Below are 20,183 nucleotides of genomic sequence, written 5' to 3' on the forward strand. Positions count from 1 at the left end.
ACACTGCAATCTAAAATAAAAAATCTAAATTTGATTAGAAATTAAAATGGATGCGGAGACCCGTCTTTGAATTATAATCTGTGCATCCCAGACTGAATTGGGCTGATTTATTTTCCTAAAAAAGAAAGTAAATATACACCTGCGCACCTGTGTACCACCAAACTCTAGATTAAATAGAGCGTCCCACTTTTTTGCTCCTGTTTCTGTGAGTTGGCACACCTGGAGAAAGAGAAGGACTGTATAATGCTAAATATGAATATGGAACAAACACTACATTAAGATCACAAGAGGTTACAAGAACCTCATTAGGTCTACAGACTTTAGGTGAAGGATCTGGAATAAACAGGAAAAGAAACATCTCGATGTAGGGATTTAAAGGGATAGTGTTACGTGACAGTGCTGGTTCGATGAGACGGGAGACCAACATAAACAAAATATCCTTTTAATCTTCAACTTCACAAATACAGGGAATATCCACACACGTCGTAAGCGAAATAAATGACCGACAAAAGACACAACTCAAAGACAGACTTATAAAGGCAAACTAATCAAGACACACAGGTGATACAGATAATGACTAAACAAGGACTAAACCAAATGATTACAAACAGACGGGGGAAGACAGAGGGAGAAACCAAATCAGAACAGTGCAAACACAAAGGCAAAATACAAGAAACATAAGGCTACATATGACATTACGTCCCCCTGATGGAAACACCGGGGAGGGGGGCCGGGCGCCCTGGAGGCCGTTACGGGGCAGGACCTTGCTGGGTTGGGAAGGCCTCCAGGGCGGAACAGGAAGCCATGGCGGATCAGGCGGCCACGGCCGGACAGGCAGTTCGAGGGGCCATGGCGGATCAGTCGGCCACGGCCGGACAGGCAGTTCGACGGGCCATGGCGGGTCAGGCGGCCACGGCCGGACAGGCAGTTCAAGTGGCCATGGCAGATCAGGCGGCCACTGCCGGACAGGCAGTTCAAGTGGCCATGGCCGGGTCAGGAGTTCATGGAGCCATGGCTGGGCAGCCCCCGTGGCCTTGGCCTCAGTCCTTGGCCAGGCCACGTGGACTAAGGGTATGTAGCCCCCCCCAAAATTTTCTTCGGGAAATTTAGAGGTTCATAGGGGGGAGGTTCTGGAAGGCTGGGTTGGACCAGCGGAGGCTCTGGAAGACTGGGTGTAACCAGCGAAGGCTCTGGACAGCTGGACTGGACCAGCTGAGGCTCTGGAAGACTGGACGGGATCAGCTGAGGCCCTGGACGGCAGGACGAGACCAGCTGAGACTCTGGACGGCGCTCTTGAGGAGCGGGCTCTGGACGGCTGGACGACCCCAGCGGAGATTCAGGAGGGCTGGGCGTCTCCAGCGGAGACACTGAAGGAGCTAGCTCTGGGCGAGCGGTCACTGGAGGGCGCTCTGGCGGCGCAGTCACTGGAGGGCGCTCTGGCGGCGCAGTCACTGGAGGGCGCTCTGGCGGCGCAGTCACTGGAGGGCGCTCTGGCGGCGCAGTCACTGGAGGGCGCTCTGGCGGCGCAGTCACTGGAGGGCGCTCTGGCGGCGCAGTCACTGGAGGGCGCTCTGGCGGCGCAGTCACTGGAGGGCGCTCTGGCGGCGCAGTCACTGGAGGGCGCTCTGGCGGCGCAGTCACTGGAGGGCGCTCTGGCGGCGCAGTCACTGGAGGGCGCTCTGGCGGCGCAGTCACTGGAGGGCGCTCTGGCGGCGCAGTCACTGGAGGGCGCTCTGGCGGCGCAGTCACTGGAGGGCGCTCTGGCGGCGCAGTCACTGGAGGGCGCTCTGGCGGCGCAGTCACTGGAAGGCTGGGTGGAATCAGTGGAAGTTCAGGAAGGCTGGACAGGACCAGCGGAGGATCAGGAAGGCTGGGCGAAACCAGCGGAAGTTCAGGAAGGCTGGACAGGACCAGTGGAGGTTCAGGAAGGCTGGACAGGATCAGCGGAGGATCAGGAAGGCTGGGAGGAACCAGCGGAGACTTGGGAGAGAGAATAGGCGCTGTAAACTCCTGAGGAATCGCCATGTCCATCAGATCCATTATATCCTCCTTGGCCGGGAACTCAGGAGCTGCGGTCATCTCGACCGGGAAATCAGGAACTGTGGCCATCTCGGCCAGGAAATCAGGAACTGCGGTCATCTTGACCGTGAAATCAGGAACTTCGGCCATCTCGGCCAGGAAATCAGGACCTGCGGTCATCTTGACCGGGAAATCAGGAAATGGGGCCATCTCGGCCGGGAAATCAGGAACTGTGGCCATCTCGGCCAGGAAATCAGGAATTACGGCCATCTCGGCTGGGAAATCAGGGATTGCGGCCATTTCGGCTGGGAAATCAGGAATTTGGGCCATCTCGGCCGGGAACTCAGGAGCACTGGCCATCCAGACTGAGGGATCAGGGATAGCGGTCTCCTCGACCGGGAGATCAGGAGCTGTGGCCAGCGGTGTTGGGCTGAGGAAGACTATGGAGCTCTGGAGGATCGCTGGGTGTTCAGGGTGAGGCAGGCGGTCAGAACTGTTGGATTGGTATGTAGAGGTTCTTGGCGTTGGGTGAGCTGGTGCGATGTGATGTGTTTCTGAGGGGGTTGGAAGTTGGATAGGACTGTCATTCTCCATTTGTTCTATCTCAAAATTGGAGCAGTTTAAATAGAGAATGACATTAACCAATTCGACAAACGGGACATCATAACCAGAGAGATCGCAACGGATAGTTTCTTCGTCCAACCCCAACAGAAACACAAATCCGAAAGAGGCGTCGGACCAGCTCACCTGATGGTAAAGCTCAATGAAATCCTCTACATACCTCTCCAACTCCCGGCCGCTCTGCCTCAAGCTCCACAGCCGTTCCTCAGCACTACGGTTACGGTCGGTCATTCTGTTACGTGACAGTGCTGGTTCGATGAGACGGGAGACCAACATAAACAAAATATCCTTTTAATCTTCAACTTCACAAATACAGGGAATATCCACACACGTCGTAAGTGCAATAAATGACCGACAAAAGACACAACTCAAAGACAGACTTATAAAGGCAAACTAATCAAGACACACAGGTGATACAGATAATGACTAAACAAGGACTAAACCAAATGATTACAAACAGACGGGGGAAGACAGAGGGAGAAAGCAAATCAGAACAGTGCAAATACAAAGGCAAAATACAAGAAACATAAGGCTACATATGACAGATAGTTCACTCAAAAATTAAACTTCTGTTATTAAGTACTCACCCTCATATTGTTTTAAACTTTTAAGACCTTTGTTCATCTTCGGAACACAAATTAAGACATTTGTGATGAAAAAAACGACAGCTTTTTGACCCTGCAACTACCACGTTCAAGATCCAGAAAGGTAGTAAGTATTTTGGTAATCGAGTAATCTGACGATTATTCTGACGATTAATCGAGTAATCAGATCATTTTGATTTTTTTTTTTGTAGTAATAAAAATAGACCTAAGTGAACAATTGTCAGAGTGTCACCTACACGTACCACGCCCTCTGAAGCACCACCCACTCGTTCCAACTCACCTGATTATTGACTGTGCACACCTGACCTCACTTCCCTCTGCTCTATATATACCCGGAACTTCCAGACACTCATTGTCTGGTCTACAGATCGCACCCCATGATTGCCCTGCTCCCCTGGACTACTTTGGACTCTGGTTCCCTCTATGTTTCCCGCGGAGTCTCTGTCTATACCCAGGACTGTTCAGATAAGAATCATTACCGTCACATTCATCTCTGCCAATGTTTACAACTTACCTGCTGTGTTAATAAACTTACCTTCATCATTTTATACTTACCTCCGTCTCTGCCTACATCCTTGTGTGTGACAACAATAGCTTTTAAAATTACTTAAAATACATATACACTGAGGGAAAAAAAATGTAATCCCCTGCTGATTTTGTATGTTTGCCCACTGACAAAAAATTTATAAGTCAATAATTTAATGGTAGGTTTATTTTATCAGTAAGAGACAGAATAACAACCAAAAAAAATCCAGAAAACGCATTTAAGAAAGTTATAAATTGATTTGCATTTCAATCAGTGAAATAATTATTTGATTGTCTATCAATCAGCAAGATTTCTGACTCCCATGTGTCTTTTATACAGGTAAAAAACTGAGATTAGGAGCATTCTCTTAAAGGGAGTGCTCCTAATCTCAGTTTGTTACCTGTATAAAAGACACCTGTCCACAGAAGCAATCAATCAATCAAATTCCAAACTCTCCATGGCCAAGACCAAAGAGCTGTCCAAGGATGTCAGGGACAAGATTGTAGACCTACACTAGGCTGGAATGGGCTACAAGACCATCGCCAAACAGCTTGGTAAGAAGGTGACAACAGTTGGTGCGATTATTCGCAAATGGAAGAAACACAAAATAACTGTCAATCTCCCTCACTCTGGAGCTCCATGAAAGATCTCACCTTGTGCAGTTTCAATGATGATGAGAACGGTGAGGAATCAGCCCAGAACTACATGGGAGGATCTTGTCAATGATCTCAAGGCATCTGGGACCATAGTCACCAAGAAAACAATTGGTAACACACTACGCCATGAAAGACTGAAATCGAGTTGCCATGATTTGGAGAGGATCTGCAAAGAGGGGTGGGACAAAATCTCTCCTGAGATGTGTGCAAACCTGGTGGTCAACTAAAAGAAATGTCTGACCTCTGTGATTGCCACCAAGTACTAAGTCATGTTTCGCAAAGGGGTCAAATAATTATTTCACTGATTAAAATGCAAATCAATTTATAACTTTTTAAATGCATTTTTCTGGATCTGTTTTAGTTGTTATTCTGTCTCTCACTGTTAAAATAAACCTACCACTAAAATTACAGACTGATCATTTCTTAGTCGGTGGGCAAACATACAAAATCATCAGGGGATCAAATAATTTTTTCTCCTCACTGTATAATAGCAATGAGGCAATAATACTTATAGATCAAATAAAGTATCAAAAGTAAGTAATCATATGGTTTTATTGAACTAAAATGTTGAAATACATAATGCATTATAAACAACAGAGCTAAAGTACATTACGCATGATAACAAATGCTGTCAGAGGGCAACTGATTTTACACTTTACTGTGTGATCTAATCTTTGTTTAATATTGACTAAACTACATTTAATTCAAATGTTCACTTAATCTTTAATATTTTGCCATTTCTTTATGATAGAAAAGCTACAGCCACTGTAAATTCTTTAATATGTGGACATCAAAACGTGTAAATTCAGAAGGTTTAAACTTTTATTTTGAAATCGTGATGAACAGTTAGCATATTGAGAACAATATTAGTGTTTGCGTAGGTTTATAAATGATTTATCTTACAAATTTGATGAAATAATGCATGTTGCATTACAAGATGAATGTTATAATAAACCCAAACTCACAACAACATTCAAAGATGGAGTTTTGTAATTCGAATACTCAAATAGATTTGAGGAATTGTTGCAGCCCTATAAGGACATTGTTAAAATATTAATAGTAATATTATTAAGCCACAAAGAACACTTTTTTGCGCAAAGAACACACAAAAAAAACTACTTTATTCAACAATTTCTTCTCTTCTGTGTCAATCTTTGACTTTCACAAGAGTACGAAGTACCAAGACAAAAACTATTCTTGTAGCTTCATAACATTAAGGTTGAACCACTGATGTCATATGGACTGTTTTGACGATGTACTTAGGACCTTTCTGGGCCTTGAATGTGATAGTTTGCTTTACTGTCTATGGTCAGAAAGCTGTCAGATTTCATCAAATATATGAGGGTTTTATTTACTCACAAGAGGGTGAGTAAATAATGACTGAAATTTTATTTTTGGGTGAACTATCCCTTTAAGACCCTGACATTTTAAAAATTAAGCAGTTGAAATTAAATTACTGAAGTCAAATAAGAAAAAAGAAGCGTGCTTACTCGAGACACATAAATTGTGAGCAATAGTAATGCATCATTATTATGTAACTTGCTATCTGTTTCAAAAAATATGTAAATACGTCTATGTACACCAATAAAAGACCAATAAAAGCATCTACACTGATTGCTCTGCTTAAAGCAAGTACTGCCAGTAAAGCAGACATCAAACATTATTTCCTTTTCGGTGAAAACCCAAAGCTTGCCAGTGTAAAATTATTTATGCAAATGAGTTACACTGAATGAGGTTATTCATATAAAGAGTGAAGCGTGCATGACTCTATCAAACACTGGGTTGTTGATCGTGAGGTAACGTCGCTCGAACTACGCTCTGTTCTTTAGAGGATGACAGACATGCACAGCATCCAACTCCATGCCGCATCCTGCTTTGTCAGCACAGGGACAGCTGTTCACAGGAAGGTCCTAGACTCACGTTGAATTGCAGTCCTTACACACAGAGATAAGCACTGCAGGCTGAAGACACAGCCAGGCAGGTTTAACTAAGGTAAAACATCTTCAGCCACGTCAGTTTCCATCTTTGGCTAGTAGTCAAAAGTCGTGCTTGTAAAACAAACAAAAAAACAACAACTGATGGAGCTTTTCAAAGATTTGTTTCAGGATCAACTGATAAACTATCCTAAATTAAAGGTACGCTAGTTTAGATTTTGCTGGATTTCATACTGACACCTACAGGTTCACACTGTTTATTTGCGCCTGTGTGTTAATATTTATTATTTACTTCATGCACGCATCTATAAAGTCCACATTCTTGGACTCCATCCCAACAAATTTTGTGCATTGTTGGGGGTTCATGCTGGTGCGCAGTATGTCGCGAGCTCTCTCCTTGTATAATGCAGTGCGGCTGTCTTAGACGGAGACATTTGGTGGTGTGCTGGCCATGGCCACCACTTGACGTCCTGCCGTTTGTCCTCGCTCTGTCGAGCTGCGGGTCATCACTTCAACATGGACCGCTTGAGTGGACATTTTATTTTTCCACTCGTACTGATTTTGTTTTGGGGCTGTCTGGTGGATCACGCATGCGGATCACCATGATGATTTCATGTTTATAGTTTGTAGACACTGGAAAAGTGTTTTATTATTAGTGCTGTTATTGTTGTTATTAGTAACCAGTTCATTTTCTTAAATGGGGAGCTGATTTAACAATAACTTATAAACATTTAAAGACATATCTGCTGTGAGATACAAGGCTGTTAATTGTTTTTGTTGATGCAGCTCACATTATTCCCACAGATTTTTTTTTTTTTTAAATAATCGTGTTGAGCACAGGAATTCTTGAATTCTTGGTGAAAAACTACATTACCCATAATTCTGAAAGAAAACCCACCAATCAGAAAATTACAACAAACAGGACATGATCGAGTGGTGTCAAATTATTTAATATTTGTATATGTGACCCTGGTCCACAAAACCAGTCTTAAGTAGCATTTGTAGCAATAGCCCAAAATACATTGCATGGGTCAAATTTGATCTTTTATGCCAAAAAATCATTAAGATATTAAGTAAAGTTTGTGTTCCATGAAGATATTTCGTAAGTTTCCTACTGTAAATATATCAAAACCTAATTTTTGATTAGTAATATGCATTGCCAAGAACTTAATTTAAACAACTTTAAAGGTGATATTCTCAATATTTAATTTTTTTTGCACCCACAGATTCCAGATTTTCAAAATAGTTGTATCTTGGCCAAATATTCTCTTATCATAACAAACCACACATCAATGGAAAGCTTAATTATTACATTATTTACCCTTATGACTGGTTTTGTGGTTCAGGGTCACATATATGTGCATATTTTGCAATAAACATAATTACACTGTCTCTATATAATCAACATTTTAAATCAGTCCATTTTTTGCTTCGGATCAAATGTTTGTACAGTTGTGATAAATCTCGTAGCTGGCTGGTATGGTTTGTGTCCTATGAAAAACTATGAAAAATAGTTACTTCCGTAACTGAGACCCCTGAAAAAGTGGGCAGACATGGTAGGTCATGTGATCTCAACATGGTGGCCTCCATTAGAAGACCACTCAATCCATGTAGAATAGAGCAGCTTTCCTCAGGCAAGTGATAACATTTTAATCACACTTGTCCATTATCCATTTCTAATCTCTAAACAAGTTGGAGTGTGCCTTTAATTTACATCTACACGTTTTTATAGAAGCATAAAGCTATTTTGTGGTAAGATGATAAGTATTATAAGTTATAATACGATGTTTCAGTGATAAAACATACTACAAAATACTTGATGCTATGCCATCTTTGAAGGAGTCACAAGGTTCAGCCTAATCAGCAGCTGTCAGCTGGATCACAATAACACGAAGAAAGAACACTAAATGCTGCACAACACCTTTTCAGACGGCCAAACGGCGTCTTGTGAACATAAAGTTCAGTTTTGGGAACGATTTGTTATTAAACACGTTGTGAAGACGCAGTTGCCAAGGTAGGATGCTATTAATATCAGCGCGGGAATTAAATCAATACGTCAAACAGACTGCGATTCTACGCCAGTTTTCCGCATGATGGCGACTCTGAGGTTTATAAAGTGCTTCTCTAGCGTCATTTTCTCTCTTGTGTGAAGCAGAGAGCGGAACAGTCGAAACTTAAAACGTCTCTGAGGAGAAACGCTGATAAATAACATCCTATTTCCTGGAAAGCCGAACGGATATCAAACGGTGAAAGACACTAAACTTAAATCGTTAAACTGTTGACTGCCATTAGCGGTATACCTACGGACAAACACGTTTTCTGCATAAAGTACTAATAATTCTGTCATTCCCTCTCCTTAATGTTGTTATACATTCTGTGACACACAAATGAGATGCTATGCATAATGTTACGGACTCACAGTATCAGTCACCATTCGCTTTCATTGTATCTTGTTCAATACAATGAAAGTGAATGGTGACTGAAGCTTTCTTTCCGAGTTCCACAGACGAAAGTAAGTCATACAGGGTTGAAACTACATGAGGGTGAGCACATACGTTTTGACAAAGAACATAAACATATAGCTAATATTTGTAATTCATTTACCCTATAATTTATGTAACCACAAGGAATCTGTCAGTACGCATATTATGTAACATATACGATGGCTTCGTTCAGTAATGTTATCTTGCAGAAAAGATGCTCATTTCCAAGAAATAATTCAACAACTATTGAACAAATACCCGAGATATCAGTTGCAAAAATCTCCGAGGACTGAGCAAAGCAGCAGATGCTGCCTGGTGGTAAAATTGTTGGTTGTCTCGGGCGCATGCTCATCATCTTTACGCATAAAACAAACCCCCAGTCGCTGCTGGCTGAAAACACAATGAGCATTTCAGTTGCCTTACCCCAAAAGTAACTCTATTCTAACGCTCTACACACAGAAGTATGAAGCAAAGTTGTCATTCCGTTTGTTTCGTACCTGTTTTTCTAAGCACTCCTTGGCTGACAGTGAAGGTTTGGGTGAGGGCGACCTGTCACACACACATCCCTCCAACAGGTATAATCCCGAGGGTCGCGAACTGGACTCGCTCTCAAAATAAAAAAGCATATTTTGCAAGAGAGCAAACCACTTGGTGTGCCATTTTGTGTTGTCGGAGCTCTTTTTGCTTAAGCAGCCTCGCCTCGTGCCATCTTTCTTTGCCAAAAGACCCAGGTAGGTGACATGACCATCATTAAGTCGAATTCCCTTCTGCATTTTTGTGAAGAAGATGCTGGTTTTGGGGGGGTAACGGCTTGTTTTGGTCCTTACATCTTCTTAGCGCGATATCCCCGAGCAGACGGGCACTTTCTGGATTAGAAACGAAGCCTGGCACGTTCTGCCCATCCACTGCAATCACCGCCTTGGCATGAAGTAGGGAAGAAGCGCAGAGAAAAACGAAGAATGCCAAAGTCTACCATCGTAGTGTTGTCGAACGCGCTCGGGCTTGGGAAAAAGGTACAAAAATGCCACCCGTTGCCTCTTCTGTGGCGCAGTGAGCGCAGAGAATTAGGCTACAGTGTATGCGAGTGATGGTTTGTCGCGTTCTCACGTGAAATTCTCTCTAAACCAGTGCGCGCGCTCACTGCTGAATGAGGCAGTGGCGTCACGTGATCCGCTTTCAGAACCTCGGACAGAGAAACAAACGTACTTTTACAGTCACTTGAGTTGGTGTTAGATCTGTTGCACAGATCCAGATCGCTTCATGCGAGGAAAAACCCTCTTGAACCCGTATTGCATTTAATTTTACCAGTTATAGGCTACTACGTGCCATGTTTGCACTAAACGTAACACATAATCTGCATCTGAAGTGGCATATAACACAAACTGTGCGTTTCAATGCTGCATTGAAGCAGTATAATTTAGCGTTGTTACAATTGCAGAAATTTTAATGGTAGAAGTAATGTTTCAAAAAGTAATGTTAGGAGAGCTGTGCTAAACTATACTAATATAGTCACTGTTGTGGGTTTTATTAGGCACTGCAGAAAGACTTTTTAGCCATAATATATTCCTTAGTGCTGTCAAATGATTAATCGCAATTGAAAATAAAAGTTTTTGTTTACAAAATATGTGTGCGCACTGTGTATATTTATTATAGCATATGTACAGTGACACACTTTTCATATCTGGCTCTGTATGCCACTAGAATAGATTTAAAATGATACAATCAATATGCCATTAAAGTGAAGACTTTAACAACCATTTTTATACATGGACCCCCCATTATGTTGAGAATCCTTTGCAGGCAATGACTGCCTTAAGTCTAGAACTCATGGACATCACCATAGACTGGACTTCCTCCTTTGTGATGCTTTGCCAGGCTTTTACTGCAGCTGACTTCAGTTGTTGTTTCTTTGTGAGTTTTTCTGCTTTTAGTCTTCAGCAAGTGAAATGGGTCCTTAATCCTTCCAAATACAAATTGCACACTTAGGATCAACTCCAAATCTTATACCTGCCTAACTGATGTAGAAAAAAATGAAGGAATAGCCCACAACTATCCATGAAACAGCTGAGTCAACTGTCCAATCACTTATGGTCCCTTGAAAAAGGGGGGAGGTACATATTAAAGAGCTGTAATTTCTTAACCTTTCCTCCAATTTTGATGAGACTGCCCTCAAATCAGCTCAGAGTGTGCACTTTAATTTATTATATAACTGTAACTTCAATATGTTTTGGTCAACAGCTAAAATAATAAAAAATTGTATCAGTGTCTAAATATATATGGACCTGACTGTATATAAAGAAACACACAAAATGTATCAAATGTATCAATTATGTGTCAAAATGTATCAGTATATTGTATGTGTGTGTATTTATATATAGATAATAAATATACACAGTATACACACACATATATTATGTACACAAAGACCTTTATTTTGGATGTGATTGATCGCGGTTAATCGTTTGACAAAACTTTGATTAAAACTAGTGCTATCAATCGATTAAAAAAATTAACTAGTAACATTTCTTCCTAAAATTAATCGAGATTGATTACTTCTAACATTAATGTTTTAATAACTGCGCATTCAATTTTCAAATTACTACAGAAACAACATATAAATACATATTTTTCATATTTGTTTAATAGCATTTCATTAACCACTGAAGGTAAGTATCATTTATACAAATACTGATGTCTCCAAGAAATTATTATATTTTTTTACTAATATTTAATAATTGACTAGAGCCATTCAAAATGTAACATTTATTATACTTTTAAAAATAAAAAAATCTAATTTAAGTGAACTTAAAACAATCTTTTCATAAACCTACTATAATACGTGGCATATTTACCTTTGCCCTTCCAACATTACATTTCAATTAAATATAGATGAATCCTCAAAGCTACAAAAGTTATTGATATCCTCTTTTCTCTTTTGTTGTTTGATTAAGACATCACAGCATCTTAGGTTATCTGGCTGCTATTACTTTAAGAGCTGCCACTGCTGAACATGTCGCGGATCTGACACACATGCTCATAGTTTCTTTCACTCCCTAATATGAAATGATACAGGCTGCAGCGTGCATCACCATATTTGTGCATGCAATTGCACAGTATTATGGCTAACAGGACAGTTAAATTAGTTTTTACTGACACATAACCTGACAACATCTTATCTAACCGCAGTTCACTGATGTTCTACTGAAGCTCCTCATCAACTGTACCTTTCCCGCACTCATTTGACTAGCACTGGTGCTTAGGCGAAGTGGAGTGCACATCTGAAAAGTCTCCTGCTTTATGTGATCGTAAAGAAGTTCTGCGTCTAAATAAACGCCATTCTTGTCAAGAAAAAGAGACAGAAGCAGCAGTTGTGAGTGAAATGGCCAACCCTAGCTCCGCCCCTGCGTTAACTGCTTTAAATATTTTTAATGAAAAATTAATCGCCTGCAATAACGTGCTAATTTTGACAGCACTGATTAAAACCTTGTTTAACCTAAGCAAAGGTGCCATCCTTCGGCTAAAATGGTTCCTTCAAATGCCAAAACTTTGCTACGCAACAAATAGCAAATTTGCGAACAGGTGTTTCACGCCATAACTGGTACTTCCATTAGATATGAATAGGTAAATGCCACTTTCGACGGCTCCAGATACTGTAGGTTGACTGTAAGATGCAACAACATTGTGCATTTTTATTTTAAAAAATAAGTATAATGTTCTTTTGCTGCTATTGAGGTGGGATACAGGTAAGGTTAGGAACAGGTTTGGTGGTATGGGTAGGTTTAAGGGTGGGTAAAGGTGTAAGGGATGAGTCAACAGTGTAACTATAAATGTATACAGAAATTAATTACAGATGTAATTACATGTAGGTATTTTTTAAAGAGGTACAATGTAAAAAGATGTCTGTACACAGTAAGTGCATTGTATAAAATGATTAATTTAAATACAAAAAAAAGTCTTGACCATTCACAGAAAACGGCTTACTTCCACGTTGAAAAATAAGGTGGATGCATATCTAAGGTCATAACTGCTACTACTGCTGTATAGTCCAATCAGAAGCAAGGACCGAAAACTAACTGTTTTATAATGTTTGAAACTATAAATATAGACACTTGAAATAAATGAAAATATAATATTATAAATTAAAAAAATCATCAATAATTTCTACATACTAAGTTTAAAGAGATACACTCTTAAAAATAAAGGTGCTGTTTCACAAAAGGTTCTTTGTGGCTAAGAAAGGTTCTTCAAATTATAAAAAGGTAAGAAAGATATGGTTCTTTAAAGAACCTTTGACTGAATGGTTCTTTGTGGAACCAAAAATGGTTCTTCTATGGCATCGCTGTGAAAACCCTTTTAAAGGACTCTTATTTTTAAGAGTGTAGTTCACCCAAAAATGAAAATTGTGTCATCTTTTACTCACCCATACTACAGAAGTCAATGGCTATTGTCATCTGTTTGGTTACTAACATTCTTTAAAATATCATCTTTTGATCTCAACAAAAGAAAGAAACTCATTCAGGCCTGAAAAAACATGAGGGTGAGTAAATGATTCTAAAATGAGTAAATGAATTTCTATTTCTTTTAAGCAATGCAACTGCCGAGAAAGGTATTAAAGGTCCCATATTGTCAAAATCGAAATTTCCTGGCTTTTTTCATGATAACTGAGGTCTAGGGGCTATGTAACTACCATATGAGTTTCAAAACAGTCAATCCACAGTAAACTGCACACAGCCTGCTTAAAGTAGCTGATCATTTTCACGAGCCACTGTGACTTCCGTAACGATGTGACGTCCAATCTACTCAGTCACCGCCTTCAGTCACCACCCCAGCACCAACCACTGTAACATCCTCCTTTTGTCAAACCCAGACAATATCGCATCCATTTCATTGCTAAGCAACAACAACACGAAAACAAGTCGAGAAAACCCTGTTCAGTCGATAGATGTCGAAACTACATCATTGCACAGGCTTCAGAACAACGTGAATATAAGAGACCAGAGGCACGTCCACTTCAGCCTCTTTCACACAGCGATTCCGGAAAATACACGGATAATGTGTCCCATGATTTGTTCCGGAGTTGTTTGATTTGGTTCATTCACAGTTGTTTTCCGGAATCTGTGCGTGCTTTACACACAACACAACCCATAAAGACATGTGACGTTTGGATGTGAGATGTAATGCGACGCGTACGATTCACTAAACTGAAACTAACCTGAACAAACTGTGCTTCAGCGCTGATAGTGAGGAGCTGGCTCTGCCTGATCGCCGCTTCATTCCACTTTGCACGTATTTTTTCATCGTGAAGAGTCGCATGATAACGTGCATCATCACTACAAAACTGCCTTTATGGTTCTGGCTTTTGTTCACACAGCGCTCCTTCCCGTAATTTTCCAGAATCAGCACGCATTGTGAAAGGGGCTTTACTGAAGCAACAGTTACGTAGCTTACTGCATTCGGTGTTTGAAAAAGAAAAAACATTAATGATCATTCTGAAATATCCTGTTGAGTATCAGCAGGCTAGGCTCTCTCTATGGCTCTGGGCTCGGCTAAAGCATACATGACCGTAGTCACCTGTGGTTGGCCTGGCTGTGCGTCACTCAGAAAACAACAGGCCAATCAGAAGAGAGGCTCATGAATATTAATTAGATGGGCCAAAATCGACCTGTTTTTGACAGAGCTCCTAAAAAAGGAGCTGTAAAAATATATTGAGATGGATTTTGGCACTTATACCGCAAATATATATTCTTAAGGACATCAACAACTAAAATAAACCTCCAGAAATGTGTACAATATGGGACCTTTAAGGACATCGTTAAATTAGTCCATGTGACATTAGTAGTTCAACCATAATGTTATGAAGCTACAAGGATACTTTTTGTGCGCAAAGAAAACAAAAATAGCAACTTTATTCTACAATTTCTTCTCTTCCGTGTCAGACTTCGACATGTTCACGAAAGTGACTATTGGCATGGACTATTTTAACTATGTCCTTACTACCTTTCTGGGCCTTGAACGTGTCAGAAAAGCTCTCGGATTTCATCGAAAATATCCTAATTTGTGTTCTGAAGATGAACAAAGGTCTTGGGGGTGAGTAATTAATGACAGAATTTTCATTTTTGGGTGAACTATCCCTTTAAGGCTGCACTGATGCTGCATTTTATGTACAAAGAAGCAACACAGCATCAGAGCTGCCTCCGATGCTATGGGTTGAGGTGGGTCAGAGCTGGATATCTATATATATAAAAAACGCATTTAACTTGCTTATACTGAAAAATGCCTTACAACTATCAAATAGCTCCTCTAATCAAGGGTCTGGTTTCAACAAAATCAATTGAAACTGCTTTCAAAAGCATTATTCCCATTGGCATTATCATTTAAGCTCACTAAACATGCTTATTACACGTTCAGAGGTATTATTGTTCCTTTAGGTAGCTCTAAATTATTTCATGGCTTGTTTGACCAATGCATTTATCTGTAATCAATTGTGTGAATGATCATTACTGGTCGATTGCCAGTAAATCATGCAGGGCTTTGCATTTGCTCAGTTAATCAAAGGAGTGTTTGCAATGAGCTGTACACTTCCTGCCACCCTGCAGGAAGGCTCGTTTTGCATCTCTCAGGGTTGTTGCACCCTATGACATTTGTCTTTGAAGACTATTTAAAATAATTATTTCTGTATTAAACAATTTAAAGGGCTTAAACCAGCACTTAGTGTCCAAACTCAAACCTCAAAATAGATGATGGTTGTAATCAGCCATTTGTGCTCAAATGTAGCAGCTCCTTGAACATCTCTGTCATTTCCTCTTCTTTATCTCCTGTAATTGTTGACACCATGCCTGTGATTCACCATAAGCAGAAAAAAAAATCCACCAAGGACATGTTCGTAATGCCTTCATTCAGCCCTTTCCTGTAGAGATATGACTCCTGACTTCCTTACATATTAAAGGTGATGTCAGCAATTTCAATGAATACCACACATTAAATGGCTTTTTCTGAATGAACACTGAAACAGGTGAGAATCACTTTTTGTACATTTTAAAGATTGGTGTTTTGGAAGGAATTTGAACCTGTAATTTTGAATCAGAATGTTAGAACTGGATCTTCCAGTGAACATTTTTTTTTAGCTTAAACCTGCTCCTTTCTTTAAATTTGCCTCAATCCAATCAACAATTGATGGATTTGAACCAAGTTTTTCGATAATTTATTTCAGTTGTCACTAGTGTGCTGCAGTGATAAAGTATTTTTGTAGGCCAACCTGGAAGTCCCCTTACCCTGTGGTTCCCTCAACCAAAACCCACAAAATTTTTGACACTATTTGTTTATAATGTTCAATCTTCACAACTGAACCCATTCTTAATGAATTTTGAAGCATAAATACAAAAGTAAATAGGTAAATGTAGGCTATGAACGAACTACATCACAGCTGCATGACATAAACTTCACCATTACTACGTTTCCAACAGCTTTTATTTAAAAAATGTGTACGCGTGTGTTAACCACAGACCTTATTTTAGGCACTGAACCAAAAACCTATTTAAAAAAAAAAAAAAAAAAGATTTTGGAACGATGGAACAGAAAGTGGTAAAATGCTGACTCGGCCTACAAAAATACGTAATCGCTGTAGCACTATAGACACTATAGGTGCTTCACAATGCCATAGAAGAATCTTTTTTGTCTAAATGGTTCCATAAAGAACCTTTAACATCTGAAGAACCTTTCTGTTTCACAAAAGGTTGTTTGTGGTGAAAGAAAGCTCCTCAGATTATAAAAAGATAAGAAAGAGACGGCTCTTTAAATAACCTTTGAGTGAATGGTTCTTTGTGGAACCAAAAAATGTTCTTCTATGGCATCGCTTTGAAGAACCTTTTAAAGCACCTTTATTTGTAAGAGTGTATATGAACAAAAATATCTGTCTTACTTGCATTACTATGTGACTTCAATGGTTTAGCCAAAAATGAAAATTCTGTAATTATTTACTTACCCTCACACTGTTATTCTCTGTCATACAAAACAATACATTTATGAAGCTCTTGATCACAGGCCTTGGTGCTTTTTTTTAGGTTACTGTTTGGAAAAGAACTGTGTAAAATTCTTCAGTTTCATCCATTGTAGGGCTGTCACGATTCCTCCATTTAATTCGACTGCAATTTTCCCATGTCGAGTAACCTGCAAAACACCGAAAGTGGTGCATTACACATACGAGAATCCATGAAACGCACTTACGTCACAGTTTGGTCAGTTACCCGTATGCATGGCCATATTAGAGATACTCGGATGTAAACAACGCATTGATTTGCACGGTAAATGTACTACTGAATACGTTTTTCTGTTAATTTATGCTGTCTAAACCATGGGAAAAACATGTGGAAGCTGCTAAATCATATAGAGAAGGACTTAGTAAGCAGGAAAGGGCACAATATATATAAAAAAACTAAAGTTAATAGGTGGTAAACATACATACAAGGAACAAAAGACGTTTGTGTTTGGCCAAACTAAAACAGGATTTCCAGGGCAAGAATCTTGACAACATTCATGTATAATTTCTGTTCAGGAAGGTGAAATATTAAGCTAATATCTTAATACTGCTCTCGTACATATCTTTACCACCTATTAACTTTAGTTTGTCAAAATATTGTGCCCTGTGAAGGACTGCTAAGTCCTTTTCTGTATGATTTAGTAGATTCCACATGTTTTTTTTCCATGGTTTAAGAAGCATAAATTAGCTGAAAAACATATTGAGTAGTACATTTACCGTGCAAATCAATGCGTTGTACAGTAATTCTTTAATACCTTATTTTTGTAGGCCAACCTGGAAGTTCCCTTACCCTGTGGTTGCCTCAACCAAAACCCACAAAATAACATCTATGACCTACAACTTATGATTTACGTTGTGAAATATCTTAGCCTAACATTTCACTTACCTGAACAGAAAGTATAAGAGCAAACACGAATGTTGTCAAGATTCTTGCCTTGGAAAACCTGGTTCAGTTTGGCCAAACCACAAACACCGTTTGTTCCTCAGAAAGTTTTTTGCACTCTTCTACTTGATTTGTTATAACGTTTGGCAGTCTATAGTACTACAAATGTTTTTCCCGGTCGGACCAATTAGTACAGCACAAAACATGACAATAATTGACCATTTTCAGCAGCAATAATAAGCAAAATATGCTAGTTAGGGTTCGCTTCAGTGGCATTGTTTACATTCAGCGCTGCCAATAATAGCCAATTGATGACGCGTTGTGAAAACACGCTGTTTTCCAAGGCTGAATGATATATAACACCCATTTAAAAATTATAATACATAATGCTGTTGTAAATTTACAAACGCTACGATTCAGTTAAATACATGCGCTTTAATTATTTACATGCGTGTACTTTACCTACGTCCGTGTCAGAGCGGCTCAATTCACAGTGAATGCTAACAAACTGAGGAACTGTTATCATTTACATGTCTGAAGAATCTCAAACTCCATCTCTGCATATTGCTGTAAGTTTGTGTATATTACAAAGCTAATCTGGGAACGCCACATATTATGTATTTCAACAGTTTTGTTTAATAAAACCATATGATTGCTTGCTTTTGATACTTTATTTGAACTGATTATTTTTGCCTCAATCATATTACATATGTGTTTTAGGTCATTTTAAAGGTTCGCTTAGGTCTATTTTTATTACCAAAAAATAAGACTAATCGACCAAATAGTCGATTACCAAAATAATCCTTAGTGACAGCCCTGATCCACTGTGTTTAACTAAAAGTCATAGATTTGGAAACACAGCCAGCCAGAATGATTTATTCTCCATTCTAAATATAGATCTAAAATATAGAGGTTCAGATTATCATGCAGAGTCATCTAGAGTTAATGGGGTAATTTAATTACAATCGTAAAGTTTCTTATTGTAATTAAACAGGAATTTTTTTGCCGCTTTCTGCTGAGAACTGAGTAGGGTGTTGGATGAAGAAAGTAAAGGTCAATGCACACTGGATCGAATTCAGGAGAATAGCCTACTATAAGGCGCTCTGACGGACCCTGGTCTAAGTCATCCTTACCATCCACCTCCACCAATGGCTCACTGAATTAAACAGCTCGTCGTTTTCATGGCAATCAATTGGGGATCCAATTATCTGGGCTCGTCAGGACCTGTGACGTGCCACCGTGTGATGCTACTCTTTGTCTCAGTGCTAATGTGGCTGAACAATAAAACATGTTCTAGCACACAGGCAATATGCTCCTTTAAGCACCCAATTTGTTTAAAAGGCACAGGCTTTAATCTGGTACTGTCAGTATGCTGGCTACTTCACGGATGAGATTCATTTATGACTTTATCCTTGTTGCTATCTGCTATCTGCTCTCCCTCAGAACTACACGCTCATAAATCCTTGTGGTTTGCCATGACAGCTATTTGAATGCATAAAGACTTGACCCTCAATAAGATATCTAATGTGGAGTTAACATTACTTACCTGGTTACAAATGAAATTAAAAGCTGATATTAGGACATTGTATGGTTTTAAATAGTTGTCACTGTCATTGCTGATTGCCATCTGCTCACGTCATCTTTTGAATACATTTGCATGGAAGCACATGCGAGGAAAGAGATAACACTGAGTACTGTCCATTTGCTTGGAACACGTACAGTACTTGTATGTGGATTGGAGGGTCCTTGAGTTTCGAAAGCTCTGCTCTTTTCATGCAGGCAGTTATGTGAACGTGTTTCATCAGGCTTTTCTCTTTTAGGTATCGATGAAGGGAGTAAAAGCAACAGTTTTGTCTGCAGCAATCTGAATCAGCATTCTCTGGCAGCAGCGGCAACTGCTGACAGTGTGGCTCAGAGACAGAAAAAAATTGCATTAAAACCCCTTGTCTCTTCTGCTCACCTCTTTTTCCCAACATTATTTCGGTGTCCCCACCACAGCAACTTTCGATGAGAAAAGGCATGTATGTGAGAGATGAAACAGCCAAATCTTCAGACGTGAGTAAAATTGAAATACGATATTACTAACTAAACATTTTGAATGGATAAAATATATCTTGTGTTTAATGTTAGGGAACAGTTTACCCAAAAATGAAAAGGTAATAAAAGTAAGAGGTAAGTGAGGTAAGTTTGTTTGTTCATTGGAACAGAATTGGCAAAATTTAGCATTACATTACATTAGCATTTCATTAGCTCACCAATTGATCCTCTGCAGTGAATGGGTGCAGTCTGAATGAGAGTCTAAACAGCTGATAAAGACATCACCTTTGTTTTTTCATTGGAACAGATTTGAAACAGAATTGGCTAAAATTAGCAGTACATCATTGGCTCACTAATGGATCCTCTGCAGTGAATGGGTGCCGT

At 39.8% G+C, this 20,183-nt stretch overlaps 1 protein-coding gene across 1 annotated transcript in view; it reads right to left on the minus strand.

Moving 5' to 3' along the window:
* LOC141345465 (ras-specific guanine nucleotide-releasing factor 1) overlaps positions 1 to 9,963 on the minus strand; it is a 69,114-nt gene extending 59,151 nt beyond the window's left edge. The window contains exon 1 of the mRNA XM_073850317.1: positions 9,342 to 9,963. Within this exon, the coding sequence (XP_073706418.1) occupies positions 9,342 to 9,617 (276 nt within the window). The 5' untranslated portion in view covers positions 9,618 to 9,963. The remainder of the gene's footprint in view (positions 1 to 9,341) is intronic.
* Between the last annotated feature and the right edge of the window lie 10,220 nt (positions 9,964 to 20,183).

Source organism: Garra rufa, chromosome 11 (assembly GCF_049309525.1).
Source record: "Garra rufa chromosome 11, GarRuf1.0, whole genome shotgun sequence".
Taxonomy (NCBI): domain Eukaryota; kingdom Metazoa; phylum Chordata; class Actinopteri; order Cypriniformes; family Cyprinidae; genus Garra; species Garra rufa.